At 40.9% G+C, this 27,322-nt stretch overlaps 1 protein-coding gene across 2 annotated transcripts in view; it reads left to right on the forward strand.

Annotated features, from left to right (window-relative positions):
• Positions 1–26,081, forward strand: part of SLC28A2 (solute carrier family 28 member 2) — a gene marked incomplete at both ends in the record, with an annotated part of 39,287 nt that extends 13,206 nt beyond the window's left edge. For both annotated transcript variants that reach the window (XM_082845219.1, XM_082845220.1), the window contains 15 exons: positions 4,029–4,120; positions 5,202–5,385; positions 7,702–7,843; positions 8,473–8,586; positions 8,935–9,012; positions 9,466–9,546; positions 9,987–10,067; positions 11,448–11,573; positions 11,656–11,786; positions 12,218–12,386; positions 12,561–12,758; positions 13,348–13,429; positions 15,493–15,591; positions 15,758–15,869; positions 25,964–26,081. In XM_082845219.1, the coding sequence (XP_082701345.1) occupies positions 4,029–4,120; positions 5,202–5,385; positions 7,702–7,843; positions 8,473–8,586; positions 8,935–9,012; positions 9,466–9,546; positions 9,987–10,067; positions 11,448–11,573; positions 11,656–11,786; positions 12,218–12,386; positions 12,561–12,758; positions 13,348–13,429; positions 15,493–15,591; positions 15,758–15,869; positions 25,964–26,081 (1,807 nt within the window). The remainder of the gene's footprint in view (positions 1–4,028; positions 4,121–5,201; positions 5,386–7,701; positions 7,844–8,472; positions 8,587–8,934; positions 9,013–9,465; positions 9,547–9,986; positions 10,068–11,447; positions 11,574–11,655; positions 11,787–12,217; positions 12,387–12,560; positions 12,759–13,347; positions 13,430–15,492; positions 15,592–15,757; positions 15,870–25,963) is intronic.
• Between the last annotated feature and the right edge of the window lie 1,241 nt (positions 26,082–27,322).

Consider the following 27,322-nt stretch of genomic DNA (forward strand, 5'->3'; position numbering starts at 1 on the left):
TCTTCTCATTTGCTATGCTACCTGATCTTACACATCACTGAATGTTGTTGACCTCTCCTCCTTTTTTTTAAAAAAAAAAATATATATTTTAAATTTATTTATTTATGGCTGCATTGGGTCTTCGTTGCTGCACACAGGATTTCTCTAGTTATGGCGAGCGGGGGCTACTCTTCGTTGCGGTGCGCGGGCTTCTCATTGTGGTGACTTCTCTTGCTGCGGAGCATGGGATCTAGGCATGCGGGCTTCAGTAGTTGTGGCACACCGGCTTAGTTGCTCTGCGGCATGTGGGATCTTCCTGGACCAGGACTCGAACCAGTGTCCCCTTTATTGGCAGGCAGATTTTTAACCACTGCGCCACCAGGGAACCCCTCTCCTTTTTTGTTTTTCCGGTACGTGGGCCTCTCACTGTTGTGGCCTCTCCCGTTGTGGAGCACAGGCTCCGGACGCGCAGGCTCAGCGGCCATGGCTCACGGGCCCAGCCGTTCCGCGGCATGTGGGATCTTCCCGGACCGGGGCACGAACCCGTGTCCCCTGCATCAGCAGGTGGACTCTCAACCACTGCACCACCAGGGAAGCCTGGGATAAGAGTTCTGGAAGGAAGAAGTTGAGGCTGGGTAGAAGGGCCGGTTGGAAAACCCACTAACTAGGTCCCTCTTGTTTTTGTGGATCTTTGAATCTCTACTTTTAGTGTGAAGAAGATCTGACTTATTATTGCACATCAAGCAGAGATTTGGGTCCTGTGTGGAGAGAGGGTTCTTTTCCAAGGCAACACATCCATCGCAACTCAGCAGTTAAGCACCCGGCTGTGTTCTGGTTTAGGTTCCCTTCTCACTCTACCTGGGCTGATGGTTCTCAGAACTGGTCATCCCCCGGTGCACAGAGCCTCTGACTCCAATGTAAGTTTGCTGGCCTCCATCTGATAGACTTTTCTCTTGCCTTCCCTGGTTTTCCAACTCCTTTTTGGCTTTCCACTTTGGTTTATTAATAAGCTTTTTGCTTCTCAATCACCATTCTCCCTTGGACACTTTTTGTACCTGTTCTTGAGCTCCTCTACCACACTGTCCAGCAACCCTTGCCCATCCAGTTTTAAACCAGTTTTATACACACCTTTGAATCTGGCAAAGTGGTACCCAGTACAATACCCACGGACCAGTTCTTCTTATGCTATCATCAAATGAAAACTTTGGACACCTTGAAAAGATTCTGGTCACTTCTACCTGGAGGCCCTTGCCCTTTACTCAGACCATCATTTGGGTTGACTCATTTTCTTTCTTCTAGTTCTGACTTCAAGCCAGGGCGAGCAAGGATTCACCCAGGGCCCCACTGTCAACAGTCTCAGGAGATGGATTTTTTGAAAGCTACATACGCCTTCCATTCTAACTGCTAAAAGATAGTACCCCAGACCCTGGGAATTTCCATAGCTTTGTCTCCCGTAGTTGGGGGAGTTTCCACAACTTGTGGAAAGGGTCACTGAGAAAATGCATGAACACCCGTGCTGCTAGGCCTGACCTATAGTGACCACTAATGCTGTGTTCAGCTAGCACAACCTATCATCCTTACCCTACTCTTTCCCATGCTGTCACTTGAGGCTGCAGGCAGTAAGCATGTAAGTGAGAGAGTTATTATTAGTCCATATCTGGAAAGCCTTCCACATACATACCTAGAGAATTTATGAGGGGGTACAGACATCACAGCAAGTTATGGACAAGATATCAAGTGTCACCATCTACCAGACAGATTTTTTTTTTCTCAATTAAGCTTCTGAGTATAACACAGTTACTAACTCTCAAACTGAGCCATTATGTAAAGAGCTTGGTTGTATTAGCAAGATCCTAGGCCAAGCAGGATGCCAGGACCATGAACACCCGTGCACATACCTCTATGCACTGCTTCTCAGTTGGTTTAAAAGGGTCTGAGAACATATATTCTCTTTTCCTTGGAATGTCCTATATGATTTTTTTTATTTTAATTTTTTAAAGCAGAGGTCCAGTTGTAAATTGATATGCTAGGATCAGGTTGTTCATGGATTTTGCAGAAATGAGTGCTCTTCACTGACTTCTGGTAGTACCCACTGATCTTTAGTTCCCAGGGAACAGTTGAATGTGGTCCTGAGGTAATGGCAGAAATCTTTTCTAGGTGTGTGGTTTATATTTGTCCTGGACTAGTGAGTGTCCCCGCTCATTTTGCAATGGCTTTGCTGAACTGGCATTTGATTAGGTATGATTTTAAATCAGCTTCACCTAATAGACCAGTTTGGGTCCTAACAGGAACAGACGGAATACTTAAATTAGGATAATTAGAGAAGGGTTTATTTACAGAGGGGGTTTATTTACAGAGAGACCATTACAGGGGTGTGTGCAAGATGTAGCGGAATCACAAGAAACAATAGTGCAAGAACCTGAGGCTGGAAGCAATGAACAGTTACTATTGCTAGGCAAGGGACAAGATATAAGAGAACCCAGAAGGAGAGTCAGATAGAGAAGACTTCACTATGCTGACCTCAGTCTTTTCATCCACTCTGATCTCCTTTTGGATCCTCTTGGTAGAACCCAACTAGATAATCCAGAGGGTTATGTAATCCCACTGATGCAGTCCACATGGGTTAGAATCCCAGGGCACAGAGCAAGATGGAGAGTGGATCTGGAGGAGCAAACCAAAGATATCTGGCACACATGGGAAGTCTAGGATTGAAATTACATTAGTTCCTTGATATACTTTGCAAATGATATTCCAAAGATATTGACATCCTTCAGGTACACTGACACCTCTCAGCAATGGTTTTTACTCACTACTTTCTCTATTAAGCATGGAAAGTTAGCAGAGTTCTTGAGATCCTAAAGCGTCCTCTTGAACTGATAAGTCAGGTGGTGATAAAGAATGTTTTCTCCTTTCTCAGATCACCTATATCTGATAATACACACTCTACTCAACTAACACAAAGCGTTGGACTCCCTGAAGAAAGAAGAAATAAGAAGGAGAGAGGAGTGAAAAGGAAGGCTTTGTATAAAGAAGAGGAGGGAGTGTGTTAGATGGGAGAGGTAGCAATGGAGAAAGAGCCATGGAAATCTGTGAGCTAAGTCCCCAGGGCATTTGGAGCTAGTGGTTGGTCCCAGCCCTGGCTAAGCTGTCCTGCCTCAGCATGATGGGCTTCTTGCTGGGCTCACCTTCTTTGGAGCTTCTAAGAGTTTGGAAATTAGAACTTTTTGTTCATATGACTTCAGTGTGCTGAGGACATTAAAAAGTGGCAGAGACAGGCGAGCCTGGGACCTGGGTAAGATGCAGCAAAGGAAGATGGTTAAGAGCTCAGATTCTGAAGCCAGACTGCCTGAGTTTACATTCTGTCTATGCTCCTTACAACTTCCATGACCTTGGGAAAGGTACTTCTCTGTTTTCCAGTTTCCACATCTGTAAAATGGGAATGATAATAGTAGCCACCTCAAGAGTTCTTATTAGGAGTCAATGAGTTAGTACTTTTAAACTTCTTAGAAAGAGTTCAGCACATAGAAAGCACTATATAAATGTTTGATAAATTAAACTTGAAAAGTTCTACTTGCTGGGCACCTTCTTTCAGGCCCTCTCACCCAGGGATTCTTGAGGGTGGTAGTGTTTTCCATCCAGTCTGTCAATTCATATCTGATTGACTGTTCAGGGTTATGGGTTTATGTGATTTTTATTTTCTCTCAGAAGAATAGGCCCTTTTCTGAATCTGGAAGCTGAGCAATCCCTCGTCCCTAGGGAACAGGAAGGAGTAGGTCCCAGTAGTCTCTCCCTGATGTGACCAGTGTTCCCTTCTATGGTAGGAAATTACTGAGGATATTGCTAGTCCAGGTTGGGTAGGAGTGTTCTGACCTGCTGCCCATTGACAAGGTTGACCTGGCCTTTTTGGCATCGCTACAACACTACCTAACTTCCCCAGGATGAATTTCATTAAGAGAAAACTCTTCCTCAGGCCAGGCAATCTAAGTTCTGGGAATTGATGTAAATGGGATGGAATAATTTTTGGTTCTTAACTTTTGGATTCTCATCAGGAGGAACCTACAGCCTTTCACCAGGGCAAGAAGTTTCTGTAAGACACATGCTGCCTTGTTCAAGAAGGTCCTGCTGAGCCTGTTGTGTTTGGGTAAGGTATTGAGGATCCACGGAAGTGAGAGACACAGTTGTTTTAGAAATGTGACCTTGTGTCAAGACTATTACTAGATGGAAAGCAAATTTATTCACAAGTTGATCTAAAGGGCTATGTGATGTATAGATCGTAATTACTTGTAGGTGAGCTGTAATTTATAGAATTGCACTTCTAGGAATAAGTAAATAAGTTGCACTTCTGAGAATAAGCTATTTTTCAAAATGTACTATTTGATAGACTTAAATATGTCAGAGAATCTGGGCTTGTCTCTTTTTTAGTATCTTGATTAGATGAGGGGCATGGTTCTTGAAGTCTGTGAAAGAAGCCTGTAGTATGTTACTTATTTGCTGGTTTACTGGTAAGATCAATGATATAAAATATTTTTAAAAGATAGCAAACCTCTTGGGAATTCCCTGGCAGTCCAGTGGTTAGGACTCAGTGCTTTCAATGTTGGGGCCCGGATTCGATCCCTGATTGGGGAACTAAGATCCTACAAGCCGCGGGGCATGACCAAAAAAAAATAGATAGCAAACCTTTATTTAAAATATACCGTCAGTGACGTATGGGACTTTGATGTGAATATTAGAGGCAGCTGGGGTAGTGAGAACAAAAATTATATTTTGGGGTGAGTCAAGGGGCCATGGAATGAGAACCATATGGCTGTACCCCCTAGTACTAGCCTTGTTTACTAGAAGAATGGCTCTGCTGAAGAGGAAAAGTTAAAATGACTGGGATTGTAAAGTTTTGAGAAAAGATGACTTTTTAAGAGTATAAAGGTGGGTGCTGATCAAATCCACTTCCAGGGATAGAAAGAGAATATCAAGGGAATGAGATTTTATCAGGGTCAAGTGAAAATATGCAACATTCAAACTAAGTTGGTTCCTCCTTGGGATACCCCAAGAAAACAGTTAGCCACCTATCCTGGCCTTGAGAATTGCATCTCAGTCTGACAGGGCTGGGTGGTAAGGTCACTGGAGGGTTTTACCTGCCTTAAGTCCCAGACATTCATGACTAAATCTTCATTTGGTCCTAAGGGGCTCTGCCTTGCTGGTCCTTACTCTGTACTTTCTCTTTTTAGCTTATGCTGCCTACTTCCTGGCAGCTTGCATCTTGAATTTCCATAGGGCACTGGCCTTGTTCGTCCTCACCTGTTTGGTGCTTTTAGTCCTGGTTCACCGCTTTCTGAAAAGGTTCTTTGGTGAAAAATTAACGAGATGTCTGAAGCCCCTTGAAAACTCCTGCCTGAAGCTCTGGATGAAATGGTAAGTTAAGAATCTCAATATCCCTCATCGCACAACTTGTCTTAAACCCCAATCCATTACCCTTTTCCTCCTTCGACGGTTCCTGGGCTGTCTCTCAGACCCTCCCCTATACTTTACAAAACCAAGGCTCATACGGTATTTGTTTTTCTCTTTCTGACTTACTTCACTCTGTATGACAGACTCTAGGTCCATCCACCTCACTACAAATAACTCAATTTCATTTCTTTTTATGGCTGGGTAATATTCCATTGTATATATGTGCCACATCTTCTTTATCCATTCATCTGTTGATGGACACTTAAGTTGCTTCCATGTCCTGGCTATTGTAAATAGAGCTGGAATCTAAAAAAAACAAAAACAAACAAAAAACCTAGGGGCAAGATGGGACTAAAGATGCAGACCTGCTAGAGAATGGACTTGAGGACACGGGGAGGGGGAAGGGTAAGCTGGGACAAAGTGAGAGAATGGCATGGATGTATATGCACTACCAAACGTAAAATAGATAGCTAGTGGGAAGCAGCCGCATAGCACAGGGAGATCAGCTCGGTGCTCTGTGACCACCTAGAGGGGTGGGATAGGGAGGGCGGGAGGGAGGGAGACGCAAGAGGGAAGAGATATGGGGATATATGTATATGTATAGCTGATTCACTTTGTTATAAAGCAGAAACTAACACACCATTGTAAAGAAATTATACTCCAATAAAGATGTTAAAAAAAACCAAGGCTCAGTGAACAAATAGCAACGGGCCTCTGAACCCTGAACTTAGTCCAGTTTCTTATAGCCTCATGTCTCAATATTGCTAGGGGGCAGGAGGGGTTCCATTTCAGAGAAGAGTTTCAGTCTGTTTATTGTCAGGGCTGGTATCAGAAATGAGAAAAACCATACCCCTCTTCAATGAAGAAATCAAGGCAAAGAGGCTTATAGCAGCATTACACTATCAAATTGATTTGGTGGTCATGTGTTTCTCCCTTAGTTCCTGGATACTTTTTGTGCTTTTTTTCCCTCTAGTCCTCCAGACTTCCTGCACCCACTGGTGTCTTATAATTCCCTAGAGTTTAAGGAGCAAACTCACTGTTCAGTGTGTACTGAGCTGGATGCTACAGCAGCCGCACCTCATCTAACTAACTGTGGCATGCATATGTCCTTTGATCACACGCCTGGGGTGAGAGGATAACTTTCAGACTCTCTATATGTTCCACTTTTATGACTTTTGTCCAATGGATGCACAGAAAATAGCTGTTCAGGATGTTTGCAACAGTGATCATTTGGAGAAACACACCAGACTACAGCCTAAATTTTGGATCATTGATTTATTTGACACTGGAGGGATAGAGTGAAAGGACTTTCTTCATTAACAGGATGGATTCTGGAAGCCAGATTTATTTATTTATTTATTTATTTATTTATTATGTTACTTTATTTTTTAAATTTTATTAAAAAATTTTTTATACAGCACGTTCTTATTAGTTATCCATGGAAGACAGATTTAATGCACTTTGAGTTCACAGTGAGAACAGCTCCAAAATTCAACCCTGACTTGTAATCCCTTCTGTCGTCGTCATCGTTGTTCCTATGGCATCTCAACGGACAATGTGTTCTTTTTGTTTTCTTTTCTTTTCATATGTGATTCACCTTCTAATTCTTTTCCCTTGAACTGAAATGACTCCAACACTCAGACATGAGGAGACTAGTTTATGTATTTTTTTTTCATTTTAACATCTTTATTGGAGTATAATTGCTTTACAATGGTATGTTAGTTTCAGCTTCACAACAAAATGAATCAGTTATATATATATACATATGTTCCCATATCTCTTCCCGCTTGCGTCTCCCTCTAGTTTATGTATTGATCAAGCATGTTTGGTACATAAAGGGACCACAGGGCATTAAGTAGTTGATTGGGCCTTAGCCTTTACTCTTGCCCTTGGAGTGGTTGGAAAGTGGGTGGAGATCCATGGGAGGACTTTTCCTCCTTCTTTTTTAAATATTTTGGTTATGCATTAGAACATTCTTAAAGAATAAGTCTTTATATCACATCTTACTGATATGATAACTTGAAGAAAAGGAGGTCATGAGATTTATGTCCTCAGATTGGACTCTTTCAGCTTCATTCTGTGAGTAAAAGAGTTGAGGGGAGGGGAGAGGTGTTAACTGGGAAACCACCAGATGAATGATTCTAAAGATGTGTCTCTGTGTCTGATCTATTGGGTTGTTTCATTTATCCTTGTGGTGAATTTCTATTTTTTAGAGGTAAAATTAATGATTTCTTATTCACTCACTGATTTGATGACATGATCTTGAAATTCCCTCTCCAGTGTGTTCGCGGGAGTCTCCTTGGTTGGCCTTATCCTGTGGCTGGCTCTAGACACAGCCCAAAGGCCAGAGCAGCTGATCTCCTTCGCAGGAATCTGCATGTTCACCCTCATCCTCTTTGCCTGCTCCAAACACCACAGTGCAGTGAGTTTCGGGTATTGCAGGGTGGGCGTAGTAATACCTAGCCAAGGACCATGTGTTACTAATTGCAAAGTGCATGAGCCAAGTATTGATTACAAAGGCATAGAACTAAGTTCTTAACAATCTCTGGAATTGGCCCCTTTGGCAATATTGCCCCTAAGTGAAGTTTAAAGTTCTCACAGGCCCTAGACCATTTATTTTCACACTGTAGGTTGTGATCCGTTAGTGAGCCTTGATATCAATTTTGTGGATCCAGGCCAGTGTTAAAGAAAAAACAAACAGAAGAAAAAATAAAGAAGGAAAGAAAGAAAATAGAATACAATAGAGAATGAGCTTGCATTGCACATAGTAATATTAAAGTAGTGGTTTATGATGCTTTTATATGTATGTGTGCGTGTGTCTGTGTGTGAGGTCTAACCTGTAGGCATAGTTCTGAAAACCACATAGACGTATGTGGCTCTTTATATACTACTGCCCTATTTCCCCCGCTCCCTGTTCCATCTTACCCCAGATTTACCGTTAACATGCTAAGGTGGTTCCAGAGTACACGTACCCACGTTTAAAACCCCAGCCAGGTAATGAACAGGTCGGGTTTAGAGCTCACATTAGAATAACGTTCTTATTGGTCCCAGGTGTCCTGGAGGGCAGTGCTTTGGGGCCTAGGTCTTCAGTTTGTCTTTGGGATCTTGGTCATCAGAACTGATCCTGGATTTAATGCATTTCAATGGCTGGGAAACCAGATTCAGGTATGAGAAATTGAATATGAGAGCTCTTTTAGAGCCCTAGAGAAAGGAGACTGGGGGAAAGCATGAGGAGATCAGGCTGTGTCTTGTTAGTGATGGTGGTGGGTGATCTGGTGGGAAAGGAGAGAGTATACTGGGGTACAACTATGCATACAAATAAAGAGAATGGAACTGCTGAGTCCTCTGTCATTCAATGAGTAGCTCATAGTGACTTAGGCTGCTTCCCATGCTGTCAAAGGGAGGCCAACCTCAGTAGCAGCACTAGGTCCTCATCATACATGAGGCTGATCCTATCTTCCCTGTGTCCTTTCTGGCTTCACTCTAGTTCTGTCTCTCTTTTTTTTCTTTCAGATTTTTCTCAACTATACTGTGGCTGGCTCCAGTTTTGTTTTTGGGGATATGCTGGTCAAGGATATCTTCGCTTTTCAGGTCATATGTTTCATGAGCAAGAATGAGGGTCAGTGGCAGTGAGGGTGAGGGGGATAAAGCGAGATGACGAAGATGTGTGTCCAAGAGATCAGCCAGTCTATATACCAATTTGACCCTAAGAAGAGGATTTGATCTTATCCATATAGGAAGCAGCATTAATGTCTTGCCCTTTGATCATTGTCATACTGAAATTGGAATGAAATAGGGGTGGGAGAAGAAGGCTCAGAAAACATCTCCTTGTGGCTTAGTATTGACGGCATAATAGATTTGCAATACATTTAAAATTTATTCCTAGACTAGCTTGTGTTTAAATATCCAGAGTATCTATACTGTATCAGCTGTGCTCGGGATGCTAAGAACTTAACTTAGAGACCTGAAACACAGTCTCCTTATGGCACACAGTTGCACATTCAGTGTAGTATCTCACTGGTTGCCTCATCATTCTCATTATAGGCCTTACCGATCATCCTTTTCTTTGGATGTGTGATGTCCATTCTTTACTACCTGGGCTTTGTGCAGTGGGTAGTTCAGAAGGTGAGTCATTCTCCTGCACAGTCAGGAGGTGGGGCTTTGTCTTGTGATCCATCAAGAGGCATGAAGATGGCACTTACTTTGGGAAAAAATGATCATATGTCAGATCTAGAGCATTAGAACGAATGTGAAAAGCAAACTCTTTCAAGCGTGCCTGATACCAGGTGGTCAGGACCAGGCCCTAGGCAGGCTGAGGGGCAGAGCAGGGAGAAAAACTGGGCTGAACTGCCATTTCATACTGAGTTTTAATCTACTTTTTCTGGAAGCCAAGAGTCGTGAGTTCTGGTCCAGGCTCTGTTTGTAACTTGGTTTGTGGTCTCGGCCTTGTGCCTCTTCTTCTCTAGGCCTTAGTTTCCTTACCAACATAATGGAGGAGGAGTTTTGATGGATACACCCCAAGATTTCTGCTAATGTTAATGGTTTGGAACTTTGCATCCCTTTAGATTGCCTGGTTTTTGCAAATCACCATGGGCACCACTGCCCCAGAGACCCTGGCTGTGGCAGGAAACATCTTTGTGGGTATGGTAAGCACCCTGAGGCCTTCTGATCTTTTCTCTGGGGAACAGAGAGTATGGCAGAAAACAGTTTGAGAAATGTATGCTTTCCTTTTGAAAAGTCAAATAGATGAAGACTGTATGGGCAGCCAGTCACTCTGATGAAAGAAAAGTTGGAACTCAGCTCATTGCTTTCACCTTTCATACCTAATAATACTTATTTGGGTGTTTGTAATGGGGACATACTTAACCACAGATCCAAATTCTTACACAGGAATTTAGGGAAATGGCCTGGTCCAAGTCATCCCCCTTCAGGGGCTATGAAAGATGTTTCCTCCATATTCTGGTTTCTTCCTGTAACCTTTGTTTTCCAGAATCTCTAAGGAGACAATAGCTTGCCTTGCTCAGGGCTAACACCAAAGCTTGTCCCCATAATACCTGTTTGATACATTTGTCTGTATGGAGTAGGTGTTCAATATATGCTACTGACTGATCAACTCAGTGTTAGGGACAATGGCTTGTCAAACTGACAAGGAATTAGTATTGAGGTCTTTCTCTCCTAAGGCCCTAGGCTGATTAATGGTATTTGAAATGTTCTCAGAATACTTCTGTATACTTCTACCATAGCATGCTGCATTTTGCTGAAATTCTCCATAATCAGCTTAGTTTCCTCTGCTAGACTGTAAAGTCCTAAGAGTAGGAACTTTGCCTTATTCATAGGAATGTCCCTAGCATATCATATAGCACTAGGCACATAGTTGTCACTCATTAAATAATAAGTATTTCTTAGGTCAATGCTAGATATATTTTACATAGTTGGGTCTTCATCATTTCATACCATTTTCACAAACATTATTTCTTTTGATTCTTTCATCAACATTGGGCTTCAGTAATCTATTTGCAATTCATTTAATGAGTACCTTTTAAGCAATTAATATGTACGCAGTAAGTACACTATACTAAAGTCATTCACTAAGTATATAGTTTCTGTTTGTTTGTTTGTTTGGGCCACACCACGTGGCTTGTGGGATCCTAGTTCCCCAACCAAGGATCGAATCCTAGACCTAGGCAGTGAAAGTGCGGAGTCCCAACCACTGGACCACCAGGGAATTCCTGAGTATATAGTTTTAGACATTGAGAACGTAAAAAAGAAATATACTCTTTGTCTTCTATAGCATTCTAAATTTTAAATAGATGAGACAAACTGATATGAAAACACATGAGAAGAGTGCTAGCCAGGATATGATTAGGTGCCAGAGGGGGTGAGCCAGACACTGGGAGAGCCTAAAAGCAGAGCTTAGTTTTGGAAGAGCACCCACACTGGAGGGATGTGTGCCCGGAGCTGGGGCAGGCACTCTGGGATGGGGAGCTGCACCTTCTTGAATCTGACTCTCTTCTCCTTTTTTATAGACAGAGGCACCTCTGCTCATCCGTCCATACCTTGCAGACATGACACTTTCAGAAGTCCATGCAGTGATGACTGGAGGGTTTGCCACCATCTCAGGCACTGTCTTGGGAGCCTTCATATCCTTTGGGGTAAGCATAGTCTGTTTGATCACTCCTGGGTGAGCCCAAGTCTGGGTTCTGTAGATGCTCATTCCTAAGTCTGGCCTTACAGATTGACACATCATCCTTGATTTCTGCCTCTGTGATGGCTGCCCCTTCTGCTCTTGCTTTGTCAAAGCTGGTATATCCAGAAGTGGAGGAGTCCAAGTTCAAGAATAAGGAGGGGGTAAAATTGCCCCGTGGGTGAGTCCAATGAGGCATATAATTTGGGAGATGATGAGGTCAGGTGCAGAGTCAAGAGTGGTGCTATGGTGGTAGAGGCTTCAAGTCTCCTGGAGAAGGAATAATATGATTCCATATCTCCTCTTGTCTACCTCTGCCTTTAGCTAATCATGTTGATTTTTTTCTTTTGTTTAACCCTCCCACCTGCCTCTCTCTTCTGCATGCCATTATCCTCTGTCCTTTGTGTCAGTAACATTTCATGGCGATTAAATCTGATACTGCTTCAGTGTTATTTCCACAAAAAGGGTCACCAGGAACCCCCATCATCTCTCAAGCTGTTCTTGCAGTCTCCTGTTGCACTCCTGCACTGCTGGGACACTGGGACAGCTCTTCTCTGAGGAGCCGAGATTGCTCTAGACACCGTATTCTTCCCCTATGCCCAATAACCACAGGAAGGAGAAGAATGTTCTGGAAGCTGCCAGCAATGGAGCCACAGATGCCATAGGCCTTGCTGCTAACGTAGCAGCCAACCTGATTGCTTTTTTGGCCGTGTTGGCCTTCATCAATGCTGCCCTCTCCTGGCTAGGGGAACTGGTAGACATACAGGGACTCACTTTTCAGGTAAAGGATTCCATTTGTTGGGCTGTTCCTCTAGGGTGTGTTTAAGTAGTCCTTGAATTGTGCATGTCTTCCTGACCCACAGTGCACTGAGGGAGCATGGAGAGGAGAAGGGTGGAGGAGACTGAGTCAAGGCTCCAGAGAAGTCTTTGTCTCCTGTCTCTTTCTCTCACCCAGGTCATCTGTTCCTATATCCTAAGGCCCGTGGTTTTCATGATGGGTGTCGAGTGGGCAGACTGTCCGATGGTGGCTGAGATGGTGGGGATCAAGTTCTTCACAAATGAGTTTGTGGCCTATCAGCAACTGTCTCAGTACAAAAACAAACGTCTCTCTGGAGTAGAAGAGTGGATTGGAGGCGAGAAACAGTGGATTTCTGTAAGTGACAATCTAGGAAAGCATAAACAGTCCAGGCAGACAAAAAGTGTTACACTAAAGTTTAACACCCACAGATCCCTTTCCAGGGTCCCAGGCCTGACCACAAAGCAAGAGTAACAGTATGCTTAGCTTCGGTGCCTGAGCTGCCCTGAGGTCTGTGTGCTAGTCCCCTACACTCTGACCCAACTTCTCTCTAGAATGTAATTACTGAGCCTTTACAGTTGGGGCAGTCCAAGGAGGATACTATTTCTGATAGTCTAAGGTCTCCTTCTTCATTTATAAGTTTAAATTGCTATAAACTGAGCTCCTTTTTTCTCTCCCTCTATCTCTTTTCTCTCAATCAGCCTCATTCCTAGACCTCCTAATTCATAGGCTTCAACAAGAAGAGCACTGGGTAAAGAGGCCATGGTGGTTCCATATCATTATCCCTATAATAACTCATGAAGCGATTGTTTTCTGAGCATCCTTTCCATATCCCTTAGAGTAGCACACACAAGATCGGGGGTTCTAAGTACTCTGGAACGTCTATCGTGATTATACGACTGCACATATAGGACTGAGTTTACTTATTTATTTTTGTTTTCCCTAGGTGAGAGCCGAAATCATTACAACATTTTCACTCTGTGGATTTGCCAATCTTAGTTCCATAGGAATCACACTGGGAGGCTTGAGTGAGTTAATTCATTTTCCCAGCTACCCAATATGCCAGCCAGTTCCCAGCATCTGTAGTGGGCACTCCTGGTGCTTCAGTATGAGTTGAGACCAGATAGAGAAGCTGATGTGAAATGGGCCTCTCAGGTGAAAGTTAATTTGGAGTTAAGGTAATCATGCTACCTGACTATTCATGAAGCCCAGGCTGGGTTTGCAACCTCAACTTCTGTCATTTTTTTCCCTTTCAGATGGAGGCCCAAAAGACCAATTTTATTTTTATTTTCCCTATGAGGAAGACTATAATGATATTATTTTTATTTTGCCATTAAATGGACATAGTGCATATATAGTAAAGGTATTTTGTTTTTTATTCAGTAGTGAAGGTACTTTCTGAAATTCTGCTGCACACCAGTTGACTTCACAGAATTAAGCATTGCACAAGGAATCAAAGGACAAATAAAAGCAGCAGACACATAAGGCAGATAGATAATTAGAGCAAGTGGTGTGAAGTGTTGGATTAAAAGCTACAAGTCACCAGGTGTGGGAGGAGTGAGTATGTGAAGCATACATAGATACAATTAGATTGCTGAAAATCTTGCTGAATGGTGATGGCTGGAGGAAATAATATGAGGAAAGTGGAATTGTCCTTGAAGGCAGGGGATTTCAAGAGTTTGGAAGATCCAAGTGAGAAATAAAGTGTAAGAAAAATACAGCTCAGTGTGTCCATTTTTTATGGCACTCATATTCTGGGCTAGAATCATTAAGTTGATTCACTTGGTAGCTGATCGAACAATTTAAAGGTAAAACAATTTCCTTTCAGTTTATCTTTTTCCCTTCTGTTAAACACTTGTCTGTATTCTAATTCTTTTTTAATAAATGTATTTATTTATTTATTTTATTATTTTTGTTTATTTATTTATTAGTTTTGGCTGTGTTGGGTCTTCGTTGCTGTGCGCAGGCTTTCTCTAGTTGCTGCGAGCAGGGGCTACTCTTCATTGCGGTGCGCGGGCTTCTCACTGTGGTAGCTTCTCTTGTTGCAGAGCACGGGCTCTAGAGCGCGCAAGCTTCAGTAGATGTGGCACGTGGGCTCAGTAGTTGTGGCTCACGGGCTCTAGAGCGCAGGTTCAGTAGTTGTGGCACATGGGCTTAGTTGCTCCACGGCATGTGGGATCTTCCCGGACCAGGGCTTGAACCCATGTCCCCTGCATTGGCAGGCGGATTCTTAACCACTGCGCCACCAGGGAAGCCCTCTAATTCTTTTTTAAAAAATATTTATTTATTTATTTTTGGCTGTGTTGGGTCTTCGTTGCCGTGCACGGGCTTTCTCTAGTTGCAGTGAGTGGGGGCTACTCTTCGTTGTGGTGCGCGGGCTTCTCCTTTTGGTGGCTTCTCTTTGTTGATGAGCATGGGCTCTAGGTGTGCAGGCTTCAGTAGTTGTGGCTTGTGGGCTCTAGAGTGCAGGTTCAGTAGTTGTGGTGCACAGGCTTAGTTGCTCTGCGGCATGTGGGATCTTCCCAGACCAGGGCTCGAACCTGTGTCCCCTGCATTGGCAGGCGGATTCTTAACCACTGCGCCCCCAGGAAAGTCCCTGTATTCTAATTCTGATGCCTGATTACAATCTGATTGTGAGCTTGTCCTCCAGTAGTAGGATATGCATCGTGTGGCTAAGGCTTAGGTGAATGTTGCCCTCCTTATTTCTCTGGCTCAAAATAGTCTGTCTAATTCTGTCCAGGTTAAGAATGCAGATTTCAACTAGTGAACACCCAAGGCATTTTCACCTGTCTGGAGCAACCCAGGGCTTTGCTTAATTCAGATATATCTTGGGAATGTTCACAGAACCACTAAATAGTTAGGGTCAGACACACAATCCTTGACCTGGGGAATGTCTAAGTTAGTGACCCCTTAGGACTAATGAATATACACACTTCTTAGGGTACCACTGTCCAGCCTCTGGTGGTTGGTGGTAAGAATGCTATTCATCTGCTGCATTTTGATCCTCAGCATTCTTCTAATGGGGTTTCATGGGGTATGCCTAATTGCCTCGTGGGGAAGAGATTGAATTATTTTGTTGTGTTGTCTGCAGCATCAATGGTGCCCCACCGGAAGAGTGACTTGTCCAAGGTTGTGGTCAGTGCCCTCTTCACAGGGGCCTGTGTATCCCTTATCAGCGCCTGTGTGGCAGGTAAGTGTCTCAGCTTAGTCTCAGAATATTGTTTTAACTCTCCATCTCACATATGCATAGAAAAGGCACCAAATCTACAGTGTTCTCAATTTATACCCAAAGAATTAAGACCCTTAAGGAACATGTGTAAAAGCTTCCCCTTAGCATCTCTGTCTCCTTTACCCAGGAATCCTCTATGTCCCCAGGGGAGCTGAAACTGACTGTGTCTCCTTCCTAAACACAAGTTTCACCAATCGAACCTATGAGACCTATGTGTGCTGCAGAGAGCTCTTTCGGAGGTGAGTGAGCACTGGGATCCCTGCCCCCTCCTCCTCTATGCTCTCCTCCACTCAGGAATCTTCTGGGAGTGGGGAGAAGTAAGGTCTTGAGGGTAATCACATGGATGCTGAATAGAGTGTATAAGAAGGGAGACAGGTATTTGTGGTGGTCTAGATCTCCGTTTTTTTCTCTTATTAGATGCATACTCACTATTAGCTCTAGCATGGACAAGTGACAGATTTTACCTGTATTGCTGGGCACTGAGAAGTGGAGGGTGAGGGGAAGTAAGGGAGGGTGGTTTCCCTGATCAGAAGTGATGTATTTATTGTGATTGGAACATAGATAAGTTGTAGGTGAAGACTTGGCAATGGTCCTAAGTGGCTAAAAACTTATAGCCTTCTTCAGACAGAAATGAAGACTGAGAGAGGATAAACTTGAATTGATAAAATCATGATGCATTCGGATAGTGTAAAAATGAACTTGTTTACCAATTTCTGGGATATTATTAGAATAGTTTTCTGGTTCGGCATGTAAGGAGCTCAGAAGTCACCACTCCATCGTAACAACAAGAAAAAAAACTGAACAGTCTGAAAAATCAATAACTCTTCTTGGATCTGTAAGAGACACAGGGCAAACTGCTGACCTGAAGATTGGAGAGACAGACAGGCAAACACATGGCTTACTGGAGCAGACTCATGAGCGGAAACTGCCACAGAATCCTGTGCTGGGGCAGGAAAACCTGAAACTAATTGCTGGAGCCTCAGTGAGGACAGGTCTGGATGTTAAAAACTCTGGGGGGACCCAGTTATAGGGGGCAGCCCTACACTTTGGGGAGTTTTACCTCCGGGAGCCAGACCAAGTTCTCACAGTAAATATCAGGCAAAACGCCCCTCATTCTTCTGGCAGGGGGAGGGGAAAAGGAGCCATTTTGAAATACACCAGAGCACTCTGTTTTTTTAAACAAGGCCTGCCCTCAGGAGAAACTAGTTAACCAGAACCTAACCAGCTGGGGTATTATCAGAGCCTACCTGACCTGGAAGTAGGGAAATACACAACTAAAGCCCACTCTAACCATCCTATCCCACTTAAAGGGGGAGGAAAAACTGAGAAACACTAGTGAAATTCACAGTGCAGAGGCACAGGCTCGCTGAAAGCCTGAGACCTAATCATAGGACTACAGAATGCTTCGCCTTCCCCACACCTCACCACCACATTACTAAGGCCTATTTACAGCAGTTCCTTTTTTGGGTACATCATGTCCAGTTATCAAGAAGAAAGTACAAGCCCTGCTAAAAGGCAAAAAACACAATTTGAGGAGATAGAGCAAGCATGAAAACCAGACATGGCAGAGATTTTGATTTATCAGAGTGGGAATTTCAAACAACTATGATTTATGTGCTAAGGGCTCTAATGGATAAAGTAGACAGCAAGCAAGAACAGATGGGCAATGTAAGTACAGAGATATAGGAATCCCAAGAAAGAACCAAAAAGAAATGCTACAGATCAAAAAACACTGTAACAGAAATGAAGAATGTCTTTGATGGCTTACTAGTAGACTAAACACCTCTGAGGAAAGAACTCCTAGCTTGAAGATATATCAATAGAAGTCTTCAAAACTGAAAAGGAAAGAGAACAAAGACTGAAAAAAAAAAAAAAAAACAGAATGGAGCATCCAAGGATTGTGGGACAAATACGAAAGGTGTAACATACACATAATGTGTATACCAAGAGAAGAACAGAAGAAATATTTGAGACAATTATGACTGAGAATTTCTCCAAATTAATGTCAGACACCAAACCACAGATCCAGGAAGCTCAGAAAACACCAAGCAGCATAAATGCCAAGAAAACTATACTTAAGCATATTTTGAAATTATAGAAAATCAAAGATAAAGAAAAAACACTGAAAGAAGTCAGTTGAAAAAAAAGAGAGTATATCATTAAGCTGAAAGAACTAGTTACAGGACACACAAAATGAAAGATTTGAGGAACTAGAATGTTTGGTTCTTCAAAAGCAAAAGATGTGTATATTAGTAGTGATATATGGGTGAATGAAGAGAGTTCTGAGAGATGAGGCTGAAAGATCTTATAAGGCCTTGTGTGAAATGGTAAGGAATTTAGACTTTGACTTATAGAATTCTTAACACTGGTATGTTTTTTCAAAAGATCATGCTGGTAGCCATTTGAATGTCAGGGAGATCAATAAACACATTGCTGTAATACTCCCAAGTAAGAGATGATGAGAGCTGATACTAAGTAGTTGTGAGGATGAAGATGCACTAGAACAAGGAGAATCAGTAGGATTGGTTATTGAAGTGAAGGGCAGGATAAGGATGACTGTACCCTTTCCGGCTTGGGCAAGTGGGTCTGAGGGATGCCATTCATTCACTGACAGGAAGAGGACTAGTTCCAGGAATGAGAGTAAAGGGGAGAGATTATGGCTTAATTCAGGTGGATATGTTGACTTGGAGGTACCTGTGGGACCATCAAGTTAAGCAACTCACAAACCAACTTGGGTCTGAAGTTCAGGAGAGAAAAAAGAACTGGAGATAGATTTGGAAGTTGTCATTAAGTAAATGATCTGTTCAGTATATAGGTAGATGTTTGGGTACCAGCTCCTTAACAGTTTACTATGGCAAGTTAACAGACATTACCCTCCTGTGTTTGGAGGTTTTCACCAGAGAAAGCAACCAACATCCTCTGAAAAAAATAATCCTTTTGCTGTACTATTAAAGATGAATTATAAACTGGATAGATCATTGGTCTGGCATAGTTACGACTCCTATGTTCTTGGGGAAGTTCAGTGGATGTCATTGTAAGCATAGTCTAAAGTGAATGAAGTGAAAATTGCTAATTTGTGTTTAATGATGAGTTGTCTTTACATCACTGAACTTCACTAAAAAATTAGTAGAATACTCTTTCCTGGTCATTTCTGCCTTCAAAACAGAAACTGACTTTTTGCCTAAAGTCACATACTAAGTATCATTAGTGTCTAAAATCTGAGAGAGATAATGTTTTTGTCCAGTTCATTCATGCTAAATATATTTGGAGTGACTCCAGACCAGGATAACAACAAAGGAGGCTTAAATTTCCCTCTTCCTATGGATGCACCAAATGTACAGCTACACATGGAGTAATTCCCTCTAAGCAAAATCCAGAAACTAGCTGAATGACTCCTACAACTGAGAAAATACCCACATTGAATTGGGTAGGAAAGGCTGAGAAACAGTCTCATCATAAAACCCACCCCTGGCACAGCACCATATAATGGAAGGAAACTCCCAACTCTAAGCTTATCCCTAAGCAGTGAAGGGTTTAGACTGAACATCTAGTGCTCCAATTTTTAAGACTGTACTATGCCTACCTCCCCACCACCCCCTGCCTGCCCCACAAGGCTCAGTGTAGAGGAAGCAGTCAAAAATGTCCATCTCCCACTCTTTCCCTGGAAGGGGTTTGACTGCATACTTTCCAGCTGGTGCCTGAGGGTCCAGCTTCTAATCAGCCTGCATCTAGATGCTGGCTGCAATTCTCCTCTTTGGGACACTAAAGAGACCCACACTGAGACACATTATAATTAAACTGTCAAAACTAAGACAAAGAAAGCATAGATAAAGGCAGCAAGAGAAAAGCAACTTGTTATATACAAGGGAGCTCCCATAAGACTATCAGCAGATTTTTCTGCAGAAACCTTACAGTCCAGAAAAAAAGTGGGATGATATACTAAAAAGAAAAAAACTACCAACCAATGCTTGGTAATGCTTTACCTGGCAAAGTTGTCCTTCAGACTTGAAGGAGAGAGAGTTTTTCAGACAAGCAGAGGTAGCTATACTTATATCACACAAAATAGACTTTAAGCCAAAACAGTAATGAGAAACAAAGAAGGTCATTATATAGTAATAAAGGGGTCAATTCATCAAGAGGATGTAACAACTGTAAATTTTTATGCACCCAACATGGAGCACCTAAATATATAAAGCAAATATTAACAGATCTGAAGAGGCAACAATACAATAATAGTAGAGGACTTCAGCATTCCACTTTCAACAACAGATAGATCATCCAGGCAGAAAATCAACAGGGAAACATCGGACTTAAACTACATGTTAGACCAGATGGACCTGACAACATTTACAGAACAGTCCATCCAACAACAGAAGAATACACATTCTTCTCAAGTACACATGGAAATTATGTTAGGCTACAAAGCAAGTCTTAATATATTTAAGAAGACTGAAATTATATCAAATGTCTTTTCTGACCACAATAGTATTAAACTAGAAATGAGTAACAAGAAAAAAACCTGGTAAATTCACATATATGTGGACATTAAACAACATGCTCCTGAACAATGGGTCAAAAATGAAATCAAAAGAGAAATAAAATATCTTTACTCACCACAAGGAAAAATCTGTAACTGTGTGAGTTGATGGATGTTAACTAAACTTATTGTGGTAATCATCTCACAATATATACCTATATCAAATCATTATATTGCACACCTTATACAATGTTATATGTCAATAATATCTCAATAAAACTGGGGGAAAAAACTTGAAAAAATGTCTTGAGACAAATGAAAATGGAAACACAATATACCAAAACTTATGAGATGCAGCAAAAGCAGTTCAAAGAGGGGAGTTTATATTGATAAACACCTACGTTAAGAAAAAAAGAAAGATCTCAAACAACCTAATTTAACACCTCAAGAAAAAGAAAAACAAACTAAGTCCAAAGTTATAGAAGAAGGGAAATAACAAAGATCGGAGCAGAAACTAATGAAATAGAGGCAAAAACAGACAACAGAAAAGTTCAAGGAAACTAAGAGCCATTTGTCTTAAAAGGCAGACAAAATAGACACATGTTTAGCTAAGCTAAGAAAAAGAGAGAGAAGACTCAAAGTCAGAAATGAAAAAGGAGGTATTACAATTAATAAGACAGAAATACTAAGGATTTTGAGAAACTACTATGGAAAATTATATCCCAACAAATTAGATAACATAGAAGAAATGGATAAATTCCTAGAAATATACAACTGACTGAGACTGAATCATAAAAAAATAGAAAATCTGAACAGAATGATTACTAGTAAGGAGATTGAATCAGTAATCAAAAACCTCCCAACAAAAAAAGCCCAGGACTAGACAGATTCACTGGTGAATTCTTCCAAACAGTTAAAGAATAATTAATACCAATCTTCTCAAACTTTTCAAAAAAACATAAAAGGAGTGAACACTTCCAAATTCATTTTATGAGGCCAGAATTACCTGTTGCCAAAGCCAGACAGGGACACTATAAGAAAAAATTACAGGCCAGTATTCTTGATGAACATAGATGCAAAAATCCTCAACAAAAAATTAGCAAACCAAATTCAACAGTACATTAAAAAGGTCATACACCATGATCAAGTGAGATTTATTCCTGGGATGCAAGGATGGCTCAACATACACAAATCAATAAATGTGATATACCACTGTAACAAAATGAAAGATAAAAACCATATAATCATTTCAATAGATGCAGAAAAAGCATTTGACAAAATTCAACATCCTTACATGATAAAACTCTCAACAAATTGGATGTAGAAGGAATGTATCGCAACATAATAAAGGCCATACATGACAAGCCCACAGCTAACATCATACTGAATTGTGAAAAGCTGAACACTTTTCCTCTAAGATCAGGAATAAGACAAGAATTACCACACTCACCACTTTTAATCAACATAGTATTGGAAATCATAGCCAGAGCAATTAGTCAAGGAAAAGAAATAAAAGGCACCCAAATCAGAAAAGAAGTAAAACTGTCTCTGTCTGCAGATGACATGATCTTATACATAGAAAATCCTAAAGGCTCCACCAAGAAACTGTTAGTACTGATAAACAAATTCAGTAAGTTGCAGGATACAAAATAAACATACAAAAATCTTTTGTGTTTCTATACAATAACAATGAACTACTGGAAAGAGAAATTAATGAAACAATCCCATTTACAATAGCATCAAAAAGAATAAAATACTTAGGAATAAATGTAATCAAGGAGAGGAAAGATCTGTACACTGAAAACTATAAAAAAATTGATGAAAAGTGGAAGGGATAGATAAATGGAAATATACTCCATGTTTATGGATTAGAAGAATTAATATTATTAAAGTGTTCATACTACCTAAGGTAATCTACAGATTCAGTGCAATCCCTATTAAAATTCCAATGGCATTTTTCATAGAAATAGAAAAAACAATTCTAAAATTCATATGGAACCACAAAAGACCCCGAATAGCCAAAGCAATCTTGAGAAAGAAGAACAAAGCTAAAGGCATCACACGTCTTGATTTTAAACTATATTACAAAGCTATAGTAATCAAAACAGTATGGTACTGACTTAAAAATAAGCACACAGGGCTTCCCTGGTGGCGCAGTGGTTGAGAGTCCGCCTGCTGATGCAGGGGACACAGGTTCGTGCCCCAGTCTGGGAAGATCCCACATGCCACGGAGCAGCTGGGCCCATGAGCCATGGCCACTGAGCCTGCGTGTCCGGAGCCTGTGCTCCACAACGGGAGAGGCCATAACAGTGAGAGGCCCGCGTACCGCAAAAAAAATTAAAATAAACACACAGATCAATCAGACAGAATAGAGAGCCCAGAAATAAACCCATGTTTTCAACAAAGGAGCCAAGAATATACAATGGGGGAAAGGGTAGTTTTTTCAATAAATGGCATTAGCAAAACTGTATATCCACCTGTAGGAGAACGAAACTGGACTCCTGTCTTACACCATATACAAAAATCAACTCAAAATGGATTAAAGACTTTAACATAAGACCTGAAACCTTGAAAATCCTTGAAGAAAATGTAGGGAGTAAGCTCCTTGACATTGGTCTTGGCAATGATTTTTTGGACTTGAAACCAAAAGCAAAGGCAACAAAACCAAAAATAAACAATTGGGGGACTTCTCTGGTGGCACAGTGATTAAGAATCCTCCTGCCAATGCAGGGGACATGGGTTCGATCCCTGGTCCAGGAAGATCCCACATGCTGTGGAGCAACTAAGCCTGTGAGCCACAACTACTGAGCCTGCACTCTAGAGCCCTCGATCCGCAACTACTGAGCCCACACGTCGCAACTGCTGAAGCCCGTGCGCCTAGAGCCCATGCTCCGCAGCAGGAGAAGCCACTGCAGTGAGAAGCCCATGTGCCACAACAAAGAGTAGCCCCTGCTTGCTGCAGCTAGAGAAAGCCTGCACACAGCAACAAAGAACGAACACAGCCAAAAACTAATAAAAATTTTAAAAAGCAAAAAACAATTGGGACTTCATCAAACTAAAAAGCTTCTGCACAGCAAAAGAAACCATCAACAAAATGAAAAGTCAACCTACAGAATGGGAGAAAATATTTGCAAACCATATATCCAGTAAGGAATTAATATCCAAAATATACAAAGAACTTATACAGCTCAATAGCAAAAAATCCAAGTAATCCAATATAAAAATGAGCAGAGGGTTTGAATAGACATTTTTCCAAAGAACTCAACCAAATGGCCAACAGGTACATGAAAAGGTGCTCAATATCACTAACTAGCAAGGAAATACAAATAAAAACCTCAATGAGATATCACCTTACACCGGTTAGGATGGCTGTCATAAAAAAGACAAGTGATAGCAAATGCTGGCAACGATGTGCAGAAAAGGAAACCTTTATACACTCTTAGTGGAAATGGAAAATGGTACAGTCACTATGGAGGTTCCTGAAGAAATTAAACATAGAACTACTACCATATGATCCAGCAATCTTACTTCTGGGTATATATCCAAAGGAAACAAAGTCACTACCTGCACTCCCATGTTCACTGCAGCATTATTAACAGTAGCCATGGTATGCAAACAACCTATGTGTCCACTAGCAGATGAATGGATAAAGAAAATATTGTGTATGTATACAATGGAATGTTAGTCATCCTTACAAAAGAAGGAAATCCTGCTATTTGCAACAATGTGGATGAACAATTACACTAAGTGAAATAAGCCAGACAAAGGCAGATACTGCATGGTCTCACTTATATGCAGAATCCAAAAAAAAATAACAAAAAAAAACCCCTCATAGAATGGTGGTTAGGGCTGGGGCATAGGGGAATAGGGAGAAGCTGGTATAATTGTACAAACTTTCAGATATAAGATCAATAGGTTTGAGGACCTAATGTATAACATGGTGGCTATAGTTGATAATACTATATTATATAGTTGAGATTTGCTAAGAGAATAGAACTTAAGTGTTCTCACCAAAAAAAAAAAAAAAAAAAGTAAATGTGTGAGGTGATGGATGTGTTAACTCAATGTTGGGAATCCTTTCACAGTATATGCATATGTCAAATCATCATGTTGTACACTCTCTATATATTACAATTTTATTTGTCAATTATACCTCCATAAAACTGAAACACATATACATATATACATACACACCAAGCCTGAGCTGTTTTCCTTTCTCAAGAGGAAAGTGGCTTTGGAGTACCATCTCACTATTTAGAATAAATTCAGTTCTAAATCATTACAAGGCATAAATGTTGCTTCAGTGATGTTTGGACAGGAAATTCCCCAAAAGACTACGGTTATGAACTGGACAGAGAAGCAGACACATTGTATAGGATTTCTTGCTAGTACTATCTTGGGCATGAATGAGAAAATATGCTTAATTCTGTCCTATTTATTGGTTGGCCAAAAAGTTCCTTCAGTTTTGAAGTAAAAATAAAAGACACATTTTCCATTTTCACCAAGAACTTTATTTGAACAATGTATTCACTGTTTTGTTCCACTGCCTTCTGCCATTTTTCAGGCAGCTTCATAATTCCATCTTCCCAAAACTTTTTATCTTTTTGAGCAAAGAACGGTCCCAGGTGCCTTTTATAGTCTTCCGGGGAATTGAAATTTTTTTCCATTAAGAGAATTTTGTAAAGACTGAAATGAATGGAAATCCAAAGGTGCAATTGTCTGGTGAATATGGCGGACGAATCAGAACTTCCCAGCCAAGCTGTAACAGTTTTTGCCTGGTCATCAAAGAAACATGTGGTCTTGCCGTACCCTAATGGAAGATTATGCATTTTCTGCTGACTAATTCTGGATGCTTTTCTTCGAGTGCTGCTTTCAATTGGTCTAACTGGGAGCAGTACTTGTTGCAATTAATTGTTTGGTTTTCTGGAAGGAGCTCATAATAGAGGACTCCCTTCCAATCCCACCATATACACAACATCACCTTCTTTGGATGAAGACCAGCCTTTGATGTGGTTGGTGGTGGTTCATTTCGCTTGCCCCACAATCTCTTCCATTCCACATTACTGTACAGTATCCACTTTTCATCACCCGTTACAATTAGTTTTAAAAACAGAACGTTTTCGTTACATTTAATTAGAGAATCGCATGCAGAAATACGGTAAAGAAGGTTTTTTTCGCTTAACTTATGTGGAACCCAAACATCAAAGCAATTAACATAACCAAGCTGGGGCAACTGATTTTCATTGCTTGATTTGGATATTTTGAGTATGTCAGCTATCTACTACGTGGTATAACGTTGATTGTTCTCAATATCTCGATTTCATCACTATCAACCTCAACTGGTCTACCCAACCATGGAGCATCGTCCAGCGAGAAATCTCCAGCACGGAACTTTGCAAACCACCTTTGACACGTTCGATCAGTCACAGCACCTTCTCCATACACCGCACAAATCGTTTTTTTTTTTTTTTTTTTGCATTTACCTTTCTTGAAATAATAAAGCATAATATGCTGAAATGTTGCTTTTTTCTTCCATCTTCAATATTAAAATGGCTACACAAAAATTCACCAATTTTGACAAGTTCTTTTTTTTAATTGCATGCTGATATGACAGCTGTCACAATACAATCTAATACAATTGTTTCGAATGAAGTTAAAGACAACTAAGTGCTACTAGAGCCATCTTATGGAACAAACCGAAAGAACATTTCGGCCAGCCCAATATTTGGTCATTGTGATTGGATTCATTAATAAGTTTCTGTTTTTGTTTTCACCTGCTTGGTAGAACTTATTGATACATCTTGTTGCATTGTTTTTATCTGACCCACTATGTATCTCTCTGGCTTTTCATTTCAGTACCTCTCTGAATGGCACCAACCCTCCTTCTTTTCCTGGTCCCTGGGAAGATAAAGAGTTCAGTGCCATAGCCCTTGCTAAATGCTGTGACCTCTACACCAATGCTGTCTGTGCCTAAAGCTGGTGCATTTCCATAACAATCCTGATCTGGATGGCTTTTTGATGGCAAAGTTATTTTCGTACTCAGAGTTCTCATTGTACAGCTAATTCACCTTGATCTTTAATAGTAAATGTAAAATATTCATTTTGGTTCACTGTATGTCAGTAATGAAAATTAGCACTCGTTTTTCCATTATTTGGCTGAACCAAATGAGAAATTCCTTATGGGCTCTGTCTGAGCTTAGAGTTGAAATAATAAATGTTACGATGTCAAAAAATGTCTTTCAAACCTTGCTTCTAGTTGCCATCTTAAAAATTATGTGATGTGTGCCAGAACTCTTCTATATATGTTTTGGTAAAACAAATATGGGAGGCAGGCACAGTCTGCCTTGGAATTTGATGAGTGTCATTCCTCTCTGCCCCTTACTGAAAGAAGACGTATGCAGGCAAGTTATTCAAAATCTTGTACAGTTTTCTTATCGTAAAGTGGGAGGAATGATGTTTGCCCTGTTCACTTCAAGATTATAATAATCAAAGCAGTGTGAGGAAGTTCTTGGAAGACATAAAAAGTGTTTCATGACTCTCTCCTAAAGATGCTGCCAGAAAACTACTAGAGCTAATCAATGAATTTGGTAAAGTAGCAGGATACAAAATTAATGCACAGAAATCTCTTGCATTCCTATACACTAATGATGAAAAATCTGAAAGTGAAATTAAGAAAACACTCCCATTTACCACTGCAACAAAAAAAATAAAATACCTAGGAATAAACCTACCTAAGGAGATAAAAGATCTGTATGCAGAAAATCATAAGACACTGATGAAAGAAATTAAAGATGATACAAATAGATGGAGAGATATACCATGTTCTTGGATTGGAAGAATCAACATTGTGAAAACGACTCTACTACCCAAAGCAATCTACAGATTCAATGCCATACCTATCATACTACCACTGGCATTTTTCACAGAACTAGAACAAAAAATTTCACAATTTGTATGGAAACACAAAAGACCCCGAATAGCCAAAGCAATCTTGAGAAAGAAAAATGGAGCTGGAGGAATCAGGCTCCCTGACTTCAGACTATACTACAAAGCTACAGTTATCAAGACAGTATGGTACTAGCACAGAAACAGAAATATAGGTCAATGGGACAGGATAGAAAGCCCAGAGATAAACCCACACACATATGGTCACCTTATCTTTGATAAAGGAGGCAAGAATATATGGTGGAGAAAAGACAGCCTCTTCAATAGGTG

The sequence above is a fragment of the Leucopleurus acutus genome (assembly GCF_964270905.1).
Source record: "Leucopleurus acutus genome assembly, chromosome: 1".
NCBI lineage: Eukaryota > Metazoa > Chordata > Mammalia > Artiodactyla > Delphinidae > Leucopleurus > Leucopleurus acutus.